This window comes from Dermochelys coriacea, chromosome 26 (assembly GCF_009764565.3).
Source record: "Dermochelys coriacea isolate rDerCor1 chromosome 26, rDerCor1.pri.v4, whole genome shotgun sequence".
Taxonomy (NCBI): domain Eukaryota; kingdom Metazoa; phylum Chordata; order Testudines; family Dermochelyidae; genus Dermochelys; species Dermochelys coriacea.
Window position 1 is genome coordinate 922,603 of NC_050093.1, and position 14,847 is coordinate 937,449.

Here is a 14,847-nt window from a genome sequence, read left to right on the forward strand (position 1 = left end):
GCATGTACTTAATCGTCAGCGTCGCCTTTCTTTGAGGCCACGGTTGGATAGGGCTGAGGTGATGAACAGATTCTATCCACCATCTTTTGAGCCACCATTTGAGCCTGCTAAGGGGTTGCCGGAATGGTTTTATATACCATGTAATACCACAGTCTCCTTGGGCATCCAAGGCTTCAGGCCTACTGGGACTCGTATTAAAGCAGGCGATGTGCTGTCATCCATTCCAGGAACACTTGGGGGAAGGGAGTATCTGAAGTGGGGAGTAATTCAATAAGCAGAATTAATGCTTGGGCCGCAAACGGGGAATGCGTTTCAGATAGCGAAGGAAGGGAAAAGCCACTCTGGATTTCTGGGGTGGTTGTGGCTTTGCAGTGACATCACAGAAACTGGATTTCGCTCTTCCCTTTCTCTACAAAGATCTGTCCAGTTTTACTTGACATCTTTCTTTTGTCTCCATCCAGGGGAGTGATGCTGACTCAGTGGACAAGAACAAATGCTGCACGCTCTGTAACATGTCCTTCACCTCGGCAGTGGTGGCTGAATCACATTACCAAGGCAAAATCCACGCCAAAAGGTTAAAACTGTTGCTAGGTGAACAGCCAGCACTAAAGGCCACAGGTAGGTCCAGAGACCATGAATATGAGGAGACATTAGAAAGCAGAACCTTCTGTCCATTCAGATTTATGACTATTCACTGCACCAAAGCAGGATTGGGGTGCACTGGAGCCCGAATGACTCTGCCAATTGAGAACGTAAAGGGATAGCTAACGAATAAAGATCAGCAGAAGCAGCTATTCGTTTTTCTTGCTGTCATAATAACCTTTTTAAAAAAACCTGCTGATGCCATTATTGCCTGTCTGGTTCACATAGATTATTAGTTTATCAGGCACCGTTGGCCCTTATATTAGAATGTTATCTCTGCTTCCATGTTTCTGAAAATCGTCTGCACATTGGAAGACAATGTCTCCTCCAGGCATGTATAACCAATGATAAGATTCACTTTTATTATCAGAAATTATTTGTCAACTCAGCTAATATGTTTAACCCCTTATAGTTACTGCACACGGCAGAATATAATCAGCTCTCACTGTAGAGGAAAATCTAGACTTTAAAACATTTTAGATCACTGGCCTCTTGATTTTTGCCTACATGGTATTCATGTCATTCTCTGCAGCGATTCCAATAATGCAGGCTCATTCACTTTTACATTTTAAAAAAGACAAATGTTGGAATCCGATAATTTAGCATCTTGTTGTTTGCCTATCCATAAAATCCTTTCGACTTCTAACATTCTGTGTACCTGAACTTCCACTGCCATTCAATCTGGACAGAAGATACTGGATACTAAACGGGCATTAACATTGGGCTGTAATCCTAGAGATAGGTGCAATGTATTTCACTAAAAGAAAAGGAGTACTTGTGGCACCTTAGAGACTAACAAATTTATTTGAGCGTAAGCTTTCGTGAGCTACAGCCCACTTCATCGGATGCATCCGATGAAGTGAACTGTAGCTCACGAAAGCTTACTCTCAAATAACTTTTAGTCTCTAAGGTGCCACAAGTACTCCTTTTCTTTTTGCGAATACAGACTAACATGGCTGCTACTCTGAAACCTGTCATGTATTTCACTGTTTCTACCAGCAGCAGTTCCTTTAGAAAGGAATTTAAATTTAGCTGTGCATTTTATATCCCTATCTAATGCGTCAGATGTAAATCCTAGGTATAATTAAATAAGGTTTTTCTTGCTTTACAGACTGTAGGTAGTGAAGTATAAAATAGCACTTGTCTTTTAAGAATGGTCACTCCCTTTACCTGGGGGGGAATAGCAGGGAATCACTTTAAACCATGGCTTACTCATTGTTTTAACTAAAGAATATCTTCCTGAAGGCAGTCATTACAGATCTTCATCAATTAAATTACAGAAATATAATAGATACAGTGGGCATTTGGTGACCAACTGGTGCAGCTTTCTGTCAGAAGACACTATGGGTAAAAATTTCAAAAGCACCTAAGTGGCTCCAGAGACTAAGTCCAATTCCTTTTCAGTAGGACTTAGGCTCCTACGTAACTTAAGTGCTTTTGAAAATTTTGCCCTGAGTAGTTTGGGACCCGAATATGGGAACTCAGACTGGGCATGGAAGTTATTTGCAACCTTGTTATATTTCTGCCCAAGCTTTGCGTGCCATGACTTCTAACCCCTTACCAATGCTAAGAGAATTGATATGAGATGGCATAATGACTTGATTTACAGTTGCTTTCTTGCTTGGAAGGCCAGTATCAAGCCTTTGTCCTCAGGACATGCATCGCAGTTTGACTCAGATTATGGGAAACGCTAAGAAAGGCATCAGTGGAAAGAATACCTTTGTTTATATTTTAGACTATGAATTTCTTTTTAAAGACCAAACTCCTTCGTAGGGAAAATATTTGAACTTTCCAAGCTTCCACAGGTTTGTTCTCCAGGATGTAAGCCTGAAGGGCTGGATACAAAGCCCATTGGGCTCAATGAGCTTTGGATCAAGCCTCAAATAAATGAATGAATATCTGTTCTCTGAGCCATGTAGAGTGCTTTGCATGTAGGTCAACTGTTCAAATCCATAAGCTGTTTTCTGGCCAATGTGAAATTAGTTGTTAATTATTTTTATTACACTAGCACCTAGGAGTCCTTGTCATGGATCAGGTCCCCGTTGTGCTAGGCACTGTACAAACACAGAACAAAAAGACAGTCCTTGCCCCAAAGAACTTCCAACTGATGCATAAGACATAAGACAAGAAACAACAGCTGGAGATCGATGAGGAGAAGAAGGAAACAACGTGACAATATTGGTCAGCATGATAGACTATGGTCTCAGCTCACGAACTGCCTAATCATGATGTCTTTTCAGTTCCTAATGAACGATATGTTCGTATTAAAAACCTGAAACCCCCACACCATAAATTAACTAGTCAAGGACTGAATAGACATGGAGACTGACGTTACCTTACCAGAATGGGGTCAGAGATTGTGTAGTGGAAACTTGCAATGGTATTGTCCATGCTGCACCTCTCCTATGTAAAGAGAAAACATTACCCACAACACTGTCTCAAGCAGCACTGTAAAGAGCCCTGATTTCACTCTGTGTTTTCATTTAATTTTGTTAATCTGAATCAAGTGAGCTGAGTCTGTACTACACCCGCACCCCTTGCTGCATATTTCTCTGTGTAACGAGCTCTTCAGTTGTAGTAATCACTAGGAAAGAATAACTCAAGTATTCTTTAAGTCTTCTTGATACTTGATCTGATGAATCTAAGCACTAGGAATATATTAATCAGCAGTGGTCATCCTTCTCCAGGAGTTCTCAAGCACTCCCCTTTAAATACAGCTTTTATGTGGGCTCCCTGCAGAACCAGTTTCTTTTGAGATTTCTCTGCTGGAATGGAGACTAGCTCCTTTGTGCTCCTCATAACAGAGGCTCTCTCTCATACTCCAGACTGCTGCTTCAAAGATTCTGCTTTCAAAGAGTCCTAGGAGTCACGTATAGACAGCTGTGAGTGTGGCAGTTGCTGTGTGTGAAGTAGCATCTTAAGGCCTATTTGCCAAGCATTACTCACATTGCATTAACAAATGTGATTTCAGTGCAGGCTTACAGAAAAATCTGCTGGTAACTGTGTGCTCTGTGGGGTGGGTGGCCCCAAGTTCTAGGGCAGAAATACATAACTGAGATTTGGCCCTGGAGTTTTCTTATAACAGCTCCAGGAAGAGCCCCCCAGAGACTTTTCTCTATTTTTATGGAAGATTTAGGTGGTTGCAGGAAGACTTAACCTACGTGCATTTCAATCTTCCTATTGAAACTGCTACCTCTGACTCTGATGGTGGAATTACTGGCTCCAGAAACCTGTTTTCTGCTCCTTTCTCTAGATAGGTTCCTTTTATTCAGTGATACTTAGGAGTGTCTCTCAGCCTTGGAGGACGCTCCAGGGTCCAGTGGCTTTTTCCATATATTCTATCTCGGGATGAATCTTAGTTGAAGTGTTTTGTGAGAGAAAGAAAATAGAGAGCAAAAGAGCATTTAATATTAGGATTATTTTAATCCACTCAGAAGTAAATCATTGGCTTGTAACAGTTCAAGCAGTGATCATTCTTTAAACAAAAAAGCTCAGGTTTCAGATTGAATCAGAGCATATGTCCATTAGACCAGTGGTTTTCAGCCAGGGGTCTACGCAGGGGGCATGCAGAGGTCTTCTGGGGGTACACAGCTCATCTAGATGAGTGTTTCTCAGCCTGGGGGTTGCAGCCCCAAGGTGGGTCACGGGTCAGGTTTAGGGGGAATTGCAAGTGCAGGGCTGTCACTGGGGATGGCAAGCAGGGCAATCGCCCGGGGCCCCATGCCACAGTAGGCCCCATGAAGTTGCATGCTTCAGCCTTGCTGCCTGGGGCTTGGGCTTCAGAAAAGGCTCACAAGTGAAAAACAGGCTGAAGTATCACACTAAAATGTAAGGTTTCAGAGTAGCAGCCGTGTTAGTCTGTATTCGCAAAAAGAAAAGGAGTACTTGTGGCACCTTAGAGACTAACAAATTTATTAGAGCAAAAGCTTTGTGAGCTGTAGCTCACAAAAGCTTATGCTCTAATAAATTTGTTAGTCTCTAAGGTGCCACAAGTACTCCTTTTCTTTTTACTAAAATGTAAGTACAATATTTATATTCAAATTGATGTATTTTATAATTGTATGGTAAAAATGAGAAAGAAAGCAAGTTTTTAGTAATAGCGAGCTCTGGCACTTCTGTATTTTTGTGTCTGATTTGTATTTTAAGTGAGATGGAACTTGAAATCAGATTCCTGAAAGGGGTACAGTAGCCTGGAAGGGTTGAGAGCCACTGCATTAGACTCTCCACCAAAGAGAGAAGATGAGAGTGATTGAATGAAACCCAAGTCCCCCACCCCCACAACTGCACATATCTGCACAGCCCAGTCACTGATTCCTGGGAGAAAATATCAAATAGAAACCCTTTCAAAGTATAATGTTATACTGCAGGCCCCATTGACTTCAGATGGCGTTGTAGGGACTCAGCCACCCTGACCCGAGATTGGCGAGCACAGGCATTGCTCTTGCAAGTCTAAAACACCAAGTATTCTCCTTTGGCCACCCGTCTAACTATTAACCAGGCCCAAAACTGCTTAGCCTTCAAAATTCATCAACATTAGCACCCTTCAGACCAGTAAGCGTACTTGTTTATATGCATCAGTTGCTTCTCCTTCACTATCATCCCACTGTGACTCAGACTTTTCATCCCAGAATGAATATAAACATGGAAAATCAAAGTGTGCTGAACAGAACTCTCTCAAGTTTAAAAATTGCAAGTTCTTTACAGGGCATATAAATGGAGGGGTTAAAAGAGACTGTCTCGTTTAAACTTCTCCCCTCCAGCTATGAGATTGATGAAATCTTTTGGTCTGCAAAATTAGGAACTAAAGGGATGGCAATGCACAGTGCAGCATGTACACATGAAAACATTTGCAGTGACCTGGAGTACACCATAATATCTGCTGCTATATGGGCCATCTCTACTAAAAGCAGTATGTTCAAATGTACTATAGGAACAAAATACCAAGGGAGGTGGTGGATTCTCCAACCCTTGGTGTCTTCAGATCACAACTGGACGCCTGTCTGGTGGATATGCTGAACTCAAACAAAGGTTAATGGGTTCGGTACTGGAGTACCTGCATATAATTCTTTGGTCTGTGTTATACAGGAGGTCAGATTAGATGATCACAATGCCTTAAAATCAATGAATCTATTCATAATGTTCTAATTCTTTGTTTTAACATGCAGATGTATTGTGTGCACTTGTCCATGTTGGAGTCAGGTGTACTGCAAGACTAAACTTTTAGCATGAAAGCCTTTTTTAATTTATAGGACAAAAAAAATACAAAATCTCCACAAACAGGTAAACTATTCATAGTCCCCTCATTAAGAAATGCTCCAAAAATTATGAAACTTCCCAAAATTTTTTCATTTGGGCTGAGATTAAGCAATCTTACTTTTCGTCCTACTGATAGAACCATAGTATGTAAATATCTATAATGAGAATTTAATTAGCATTGTTGATACGCTTGAGAGATGAAAGAATTTATAAACTACATCTGGCTATACATAAGTCACTTCAGATGTGGAGCCGCCTCTGGATTGAAGGTAGCAGCTGTTTAAATCATTCAGTAACAACAACAAAGTTTAGAGGCAAAAATGAACACTAATGTGTGCAGCTGAAACTTCGGGGAAATTTACGAAGAGATAATTCTAGAGCTGGTTGAAAAAAGCGGAAATTTATAAAAAAAAATAAAATAGAATTGAAAAAGTGTGTACCGTTTCACCAAAATCTGAATTTTTTTCTACCAGCTCTGCTACCAAAGTTCCGTTCCTCATCACCCGATGTGAACATTGGCTGGAACACCAAAGGTAATACCCCTGCTCTTTCAGAAATTGTCTTGGGAGCTTTAATGTTCAGAAGCTCTGTTTGACTTCTTTTCTGAAAGAGAGCTCCTCCAGAAGCACCTGACCTTTTGGGTCTGTACTGACTCAGAGGGCAAAGTGCACCTACTATATTCTAACACTCACTTCTAGTCTTTGTTTTTGCCCTCCCTCCCCTCCCCCACCCCTCCCCTCATGGATTTCTCCCATCCAAGTACTTGCCCATCTTGACCCTATGAATCTGACATACATATGAGTGTGAGTACTTTTCCCTGTAAGCGAGGTAGTGTTAATGCCCAGCTTGTTTTCTTTGCTGCTGTTTAATACAGTTGAGAGGGGTTTAGTCCTTTTGCACGGATTTTCATGCTAGATCCACACTTGTTGTTTGAGCTCTCTATTGAATTAGTAAGGATCTTCTGAATCAGTGTGAGGTTACATAAATTCTCAGTTTTGACTAATGTATGCCCTATATAATTCAAGCAGTGAGCACACTTGCATGTATAATATTCTCTGCCATAGCAGCTTTACCAGATAGGAGTACCAGGATAATCCTTCTTTGTTGATAATCTAGATGCTTTTCTTGATAGCTTTAAATAACAATTACTCATTACACAGCAGTCTTCCTCTCTGACCATGGGAATAATGCAGATACATTTCAATGTACTCTGCGTCTCTGCACAAACTCATATTGTATCCCCGATGTGAGAGCTAACTGCTACTTGATTTTCTGGTTTTCCTGTGTACTCAGTATCACAGAAAATTTGGGTCAGTTTTCAATTTATTTCAGAAATATTATATTTCTGAATTTTATCACCTCGGAGTTAACAAAATGCTGATCTTTTATCATTTCCCAGTTGGAGCAGTTAGAAGATTGAGGAGTGATTTGACAATAAGCTTTTTTATTACTGGAAAAAGTGATTGTCTCATCACTGTGGTGAAATATTTCTGATCCTTTCCCATTCCTGATCCTTTCCCATTTTTGCTGTTATGCTGGTGCCCACAGAGGCTTCATGTCATCAACACTACTGATGAATTTCTCTAGTCACTTCTAGCATCTTCTGTCAACTTGCATTCAGTCATCAGTGCAAATTATAAAACAGAGAATTGTGGGTAAAATAATAGCTGATACCCTCATTTATTCAAGTGCTGGGACATGCCATTTCAGGAAGGTGGAAAATGGCACACCAGCACCAGGAGAGTAGGATAGTTGATGATGAATCATCATTTGAGGAAGTGCCATGTCTCCGGAGCAGTGGGTCCACAGCTGATAGTTGATGTGCAGTAGAAAACCTAGCATTGCCATTCTGGGTAAGAAATGATACTACGCAGCAAAATGTCAAAGGCACCCATATTTTTAGAGATGCAGTAATCTGCACTCCGCTCCCATCAGGAACCACCGTGAATAGAATTTCCTTGGCATTTCACTCCACTGGTGCCTGATTCAGGTTTTCAATCTCAAATCTGTTAAGTGATAGAATAAAATAACCCTCAGAATTTGGTTGTGACAGTCAGGCCAAGCCTACGCTACAGACCTATAGCAGTATAACTACGTTGGTCAGGGATATGAAAAATCCACACCCCTGGTCAACGTAGTTATAACCGACCTAACCCCCCGCTTAGATAGCACTATGTTGATGGGAGAACTTCTCCCGTTGACATAGCTACTGCCTCTGCGGGAGGTGGATTGACTAAGCTAATGGGAGAAACTCTTCCGTCGGCATGGTACGGCAGCACTGTAGCGATTAGTGAAGACAGGCTCTCAATGTCAGCCTTATCTGTGGAATTTCTTCTTTTCTGAGGGAAACTATATTTCCATAATTCCCTTTTGTGCAGCTGAGTGGTTAATTTCTTAGTATTGTTATCCTGAGCTCCTCTTGGATAGGGTGAGGAGTTCAGTGCCTTTGTAAGTAGTCCTATGATAAGAAAGCATTGTACACAAGAAATAAGTGAAACAGTTGTCCATCACCAGTGTGCTGAAGTGTTTAACTGTAAATGTTGCCTCACACCCCTCCAATACCAAAAAACAATGCAAGACAGACTGTTATAAGCTACATAACATGTTGCACCAGTAGAACCAGAGTCAAAGGAAGGAAGAACAGGTTTTTTAAAAGTCTGAAGTTTTTGCTAGGGTTAATTATTTTCATGTTGCTACTGAGGGAATGACATTTTGTCCTGTTTCTGGCTAGAAGGTACTGTACGTTTAAAAAGATAAATTCCCATTTGGAGTGAAGTCAGCTGTCATTTATTTCTGTTCAGGAAGATCCTGAGTTCCAGTAGATATGGGATGTGTTTCATTAATTGTTGGTTAAATATGGCAATAGTTCAGGCCTAGCTGTAGTTGTAAACTAGGTCTAAGTGATGCAACTCTACAAAAATAGATTTTGCATTACAAATGCATCACTAAGAGGAGGACTAATGCTTCACCACTATGTACCTAGTGAAATCATGAACACCTATGCAAAGTGAACACAGACTAGGGTAAAACACTACCACTAATAAGCGAGAGGAGTTCTGGTTTGGTAGCTCAGTACGCTCCCTTCACACAGAAACAAAGCAGCTATTAAAAATGCAGAGGGAAATCCTTTAGGCTTCACATCTTTTCCTTCCACATCTGATGTAGCCAACCGCTCTTGGAACGAGTAGAACATTCCACGCTAAACTCTTAGTACCATGGAGATTATGGGCTTTGATAGCACAGAATACCTGGTGGCTTGAGGGAGCGTAATTGCTGCTTTATCCCTAACTACTAGATCACTTAATGGGAAAGACAAAGGCCTAAATTTGAGTCCCACTAATGCCTACTCCCCATTAATTATGTTTTGAATGGCATACGCTGCAAATCAGTGAAGGAAGAGTTTGTGAGACAGGCTCTGACATGCAATCTGGAGTTCACTCTCCCATTTAGCTAACACAGCAGCAAAGGGAATAGTATGCTCCAGTCATAATTCTTTAGTGTGGAGCAGACATAAATCCTGAGGACACCACCAGCTATGTGAACTTATGCCACCCCAGTCCCTTCAAGGCAGCAGCTAACATATAAACAAGGACAAAGCTGGCCAAAGGAGCTGACATATTTAACTTTATAGCTGGGGCCTAGACAAGGAGCATGTCTAATATACCTCATAACTCTAACTCCTGGATCTCGACATGTAATAACTATTTATTATAAAGTGCCAGATGCCCAAATGCTTCTACAGTTATTGTGGATAATCCCAGCGGTCAAAAATAAAGTTAAGAATAGAAAGATTTCATCTTATAAGAATGATCCTCTATAGACTCATGGGTGAAGCAATTGCAGGTTTTAGACTTGCACTCCTCTTTTAAAAAAAAAAAAAAAGTCAATCACTAACAACTTTCACGATACAGTGTGTGTATGGGGATACAGTGGACAAAGCATGAAACACATCTCCAAGATTTGGCTGAACTGGAATAATCACCCAGACACCACAGTGTACAGCCACACAGCTTGGAATCTTTGAGATGTGCACATACCACCTTCTGCACTGGAGAGCATCGAATATCAAAATGGTGTAAAACTGAATGGGCTTCTGCTTTTGGCTTAGCCTTGTGTGTCATTAAGTCCATTCTCCTTGACTGGGACAAACTACGAATAATCAGGGTTTTAGTGGAATATATAGTGTGTGAGTACAGTAAGTAGACAGAAATTTGTACAGGGAGTACTTTTTACCTGAACTTTGCATAATGCAGTAAGAAGGAGTTCCAGTGAATGGGGAGCAGCAGGTTTTCCAAACTGCACCTGCTTCCCTGCAGCAGGGCCAGCGTGTACTTAGCACTTAATTAAGGCTATACATGGAAGTAATTCTTCTGCTCTACTCCATGCTGATTAGGCCTCAACTGGATTATTGTGTCCAGCTCTGGTGCCACATTTCAGGAAAGATGTGGACAAATTGGAAAAAGTCCAGAGAAGAGCAACAAAAATGATTAAAGGCCTAGAAAACATGACCTGTGAGGGAAGATTGGAAAAAATTGGGTTTGTTTAGTCTGGAGAAGAGAAGACTGAGAGGGGACCATTTTCAAGTACATAAAAGGTTGTTAAAAGGAGGAGGGAGAAGAATTGTTCTTAACCTCTGAGGACAGGACAAGAAGCAATGGGCTTAAATTGCAGCAAGGGAGGTTTAGGTTGGACATGAGGAAAAACTTCCTAACTGTCAGGGTGGTTAAGCACTGGAATAAATTGCCTAGGGAGGTGGTGGAATCTCCATCCACCCAGAGTGGGGCTGGGGTAGATTTACCCTAGCCAGTCCCAAGTCCCTCTCTGAGCCCCCAGCACCACAGTCCCTCACGCAGTGACAGTGTGAATGGATAAAATGTGGGGAAGGAACAATAACAGCACAGAGTAAAATCAGTGAGTTGCATTAGCTTGTGAGTAAGGGTAGCTAGTGTTCCTATTTATTGTTTGTACTGGAGAAGCACCTAAAAGCTGCAGTCAGGATTAGGGCTCCATTGTGCTAGGCAATCTTCAAGCACATGGACTTCGCCCCAAAGGGCGTACAGTCTAAGGCAAGCAATGGATGTGAGAACGGGAGACAGTCTTATTTAGCAGAACTACTCTTCTTTTTGTTTCTAACTATACCAGTGAAACAACAGCTATACAAAAAGAAAAGGAGTACTTGTGGCACCTTAGAGACTAACAAATTTATTTGAGCATAAGCTTTCATGAGCTACAGCTCTGATGTAGCAGCCGATGAAGTGAGCTGTAGCTCACGAAAGCTTATGCTCAAATTTGTTAGTCTCTAAGGTGCCACAAGTACTCCTTTTCTTTTTGCGGATACAGACTAACACGGCTACTACTCTGAAACCAATAGCTATACAGTGAATAGACAACACCGCCACTTTTGTGGAATGAAATAAATTCAACCAGAGTAAGTGGAAAGTCCATTAGCCAATACAAAGAGGAGAATAAATGTCTCCACAGAAGAGTCAATTATATAATAATTTTATATTATACCCAAAGGAGCTCATTTTGTTAATACTCTGTAGTGTATCAATCTTGCCAGCACATATGAGGTAACAGTCTAGGATATTTTTCTCTTCCTAAGTGGGTCCCCGATCAGGGCTTAGGAAGTAGGACAACTTTGTTTCAGAACCAACTGTAATTCAGGCAATGAAAATCCAATAGCTTTGCCATTGCCAATAAAAAACAATAGACTCTTACAAAAACCCTGAAAATTGATAAGGTCATAAGTAACATTAGAGGCAAGATACAGTTTCCTTAATGAAAGCTAATAGAGATCCTTTCATATACTGGTCAGCTGAAGATTTGTAACTTGTATTAACACTCTTGAACCATGGGGGAGATCACAGAGGGTTCAGGTCATAATTATGTGTCTAAATCTATCGTTATTTTGCCCACTGAGGAACTTTGCAGAATCAAATAATGAAGTTCTTTCATTACTTTGTCAGTCCCTCCAGCTGCAATCGCATTAGAGCTGAGCTAGAATAGCAGTGAAACCTTGTGATCAGAAGAGATCTCAAACTGATTTTTAGAGTGCAAATTTTCCTGCTATTATCCCAAGAAGCATCTTTCCTGAAAGCATAGTTTTAAGTAATTATTTTGATATTAGACATTTTATTTAAAATCTAAAAATGGAAAACCAATGAGCTAGGTTTGCCAATTAAGTACTAATAAGTGTGTATTCTGGTATTCCAATAGCATCACAATTTTTACCTTTTTATTATAAATTAATTTTTCTTTTATCAGCTGTACTATATTCAGCAGAGAGATCACAGCAAACACATGCGGCTCTTGTTTTGCATTATAAGTAATGATCCATTTTTCTTTTGAATCAGGATCACTTTTTAAAAAGTAGACTGCTAGAGCCTTCTGGTGACTTTGAGGAGGACTGAGGGGCTACACCAGAAGGTTTACATGTTGATGGCACCTATTAATAGTGTATTAAGATATTTGAGCGAGGTAATTGACTACTGAATATGCTCTTTATCTGTGGCATTTTAAAATTCTTCTGGTTTTTTCCCTATTCTTTTCTAAAAACAAACAAACTGAAAACAAGAATGTTCAGATGATTATAAATCTAACAGTTTTCCTACCCTGAGAAATGTTTGGTTTTATACATGTAATGTCCATACATAAGTTTGTGCTCTTTGATTACTATTTTTATTTATTCTTCACCAGTATGTTTATATATAAGTAGCAGGTTTAACAAGAAAATTTTAACAGGTAAAGTTTAATTAATAATAAAGCATGTAACTATAACTAAAAGAAGCTTTGCTTCCTGAGCTGGTGTAATGCAAATAATTGAGGAATAGTTTCATGCTACCTAAACGCACTAACATTTCTGTTTTAAGGGAGATGGTAGATTTCCAAGCCATACCATTCAAAATATGTAGAGCAGCAGTCTTTGCAATGGAAGGTGCTAACCACTGCTAATTCTTCTTTGTGTCAAATGTATGAACCGTCTATTCAAGGTTCTGGTGTGGTATGAATAGTGGCTGGGCTGGGAAGACTCCATGTCTGGTTGTTTTCTTTTACAGAAACCACTCTGAGTTCACTAAAGCAGCCGCATGCGGATAGTTCTCCTGTGGTGTCTTCACCTCACCAAAGAAGAGACTCAGACAGGTACTGCCAGCTCTGTGCAGCCTGGTTCAATAACCCCATGATGGCACAACAACATTATGATGGCAAAAAGCACAAAAAGAACGCAGCCAGGGCTGATTTATTAGAACAACTAGGGAAGACCTTGGATCTAGGAGAGTTGAAAGGTAAGAGCCTGTCTTGAACATGAAGAATCTGTGCTTTGAGAAGGAAAATTCATTCTCTGTAGGTTGTAATGTGTTTGCAGCCTAGTGTCTCTCTGTTCACCTTAGGCATTTCTCTTAGCAGTTAGCAGATTCCAGTCTTGTCTGGTTATAGAAGAAAAGGATGCAGTGTTTGGCTCATGCTGCTCATATGCAGCTCTTCATGACGTTCCTTTTTCTAGGATAGTTTGTTAATGTAAAAAGAACGAGAAGTACTTGTGGCACCTTAGAGACTATCAAATTTATTTGAGCATAAGCTTTCGTGAGATGCATGCATGCATCCGATGAAATGGGATGTAGCTCACAAAAGCTTATGCTCAAATAACTTTGTTAGCCTCTAAGGTGTCACAAGTACTCCTTTTCTTTTTGCGGACACAGACTAACACGGCTGCTACTCTGAAATCGTTTATTAATGTAGGGTCTGAGCCTTAAGGCATAGCACACAACAAAGTAAATACGTGTTTTAAAATCAGCACATTTCAGTAAGATCAATACTAATTTTTAAAAATTGTTAAACATTAACTCAGGCCTTCCACCAGGCTCAGTTACACCTTTAAAACCACAACCCCTGAGACAATATTCAAAAACATAGTAACAAGTATATACATTATTTCATTTAGGTTTATAAGGAGCCTTCCTTGTTCTTGTTTTTGTGATCGATAAGGCAAATAGGGTGACAACCTGCATACCTTTCTGTGGGATAACACTCTGCAGTCATAGCAGCATCATTCAGAAGTTGGTCCTTTAGCATATCTTGTTCCTCTTCCAAAGGAGGAGGATCTTGGAGATTAGCGCTTGTCGCGATTCCCTGGCAAACACAGGATCACTCTTCTAGGAGCCACGTTACAGAGAGAACGATAGTCTAGTACTTGGCACAGTTTGACTGGGAGTTGGACTCCAGGGGTCTATTCCCATTTCTGCCACTGACTTGCTGTGTGGCCTTGGGCAAAGGACGTCCTGTGCCTCCATTGAGGCATTTGTAAAATGAGCATAACACATATCACATTCAATGTGTTGTGACTGTTTTGTGGAGGTTTCTTGCCTTCTCGCAGAAGGTATGCTAGGCAACTCTCTATGATCAGCTAACGGACCTTCCTTGACCCTGCTCCACTTGCTTAAACAGCACGCACAGCATCAGACCATGTCAGGGCACCAAAGGAGACAAGTCACAACCTGTCTGTTTTATGTCTGATGTTTGCTTAGAGAGCAAATGTTCCTGGCTGCCTCAGCCTGAGTTATCAGCACTTCAGCTCTTACAGAAATACACATCTTAATGACTTGACCTCTAAATTCTTTAGTGTTGGAATGGCCTGTCTTTTAAATAAAAGACAAAAGGGCTGTCCCCATTTGGTAACTGGAAGCGACTTGCTCAGCAGCCCATGTAAGGCTATTAGCTCTCAACATTGACCTTGAGACTTACCTTTGCATCAAAGGTTTGAGCCTCACCTGGAAATTCTTGCTTAGTAGCGACACACTCAGGGCTTAACTATAATTGGTTATGAACGACAACAAGTGTCTCTGATCCTCCTTTCACTGTCCTGTTCCTGATAAATACTTTGCATAAATATGTATGAGAGTTTGACTCAGATTCTCTGTTGGTGTAAATCAGTGGAGCTTCATTTAATAG

General features: G+C 40.6%; 1 protein-coding gene across 15 annotated transcripts in view; it reads left to right on the forward strand.

Annotated features, from left to right (window-relative positions):
• Window positions 1–14,847, forward strand: part of ZMAT4 (zinc finger matrin-type 4) — a 208,860-nt gene that overhangs the window by 152,384 nt on the left and 41,629 nt on the right. For 11 of the 15 annotated variants that reach the window (XR_006277146.1, XM_043503115.1, XM_043503108.1 and 8 more), the window contains 3 exons: window positions 462–618; window positions 6,372–6,431; window positions 12,957–13,184. Coding sequence is in view for 14 of the 15 variants with exons in the window: in XM_043503115.1 (XP_043359050.1) it covers window positions 462–618; window positions 6,372–6,431; window positions 12,957–13,184 (445 nt within the window). In the remaining variant the exon portion in view is untranslated. The remainder of the gene's footprint in view (window positions 1–461; window positions 619–6,371; window positions 6,432–12,956; window positions 13,185–14,847) is intronic. The other 4 variants (XM_043503116.1, XM_043503118.1, XM_043503121.1 and 1 more) reach the window with 1 other exon arrangement.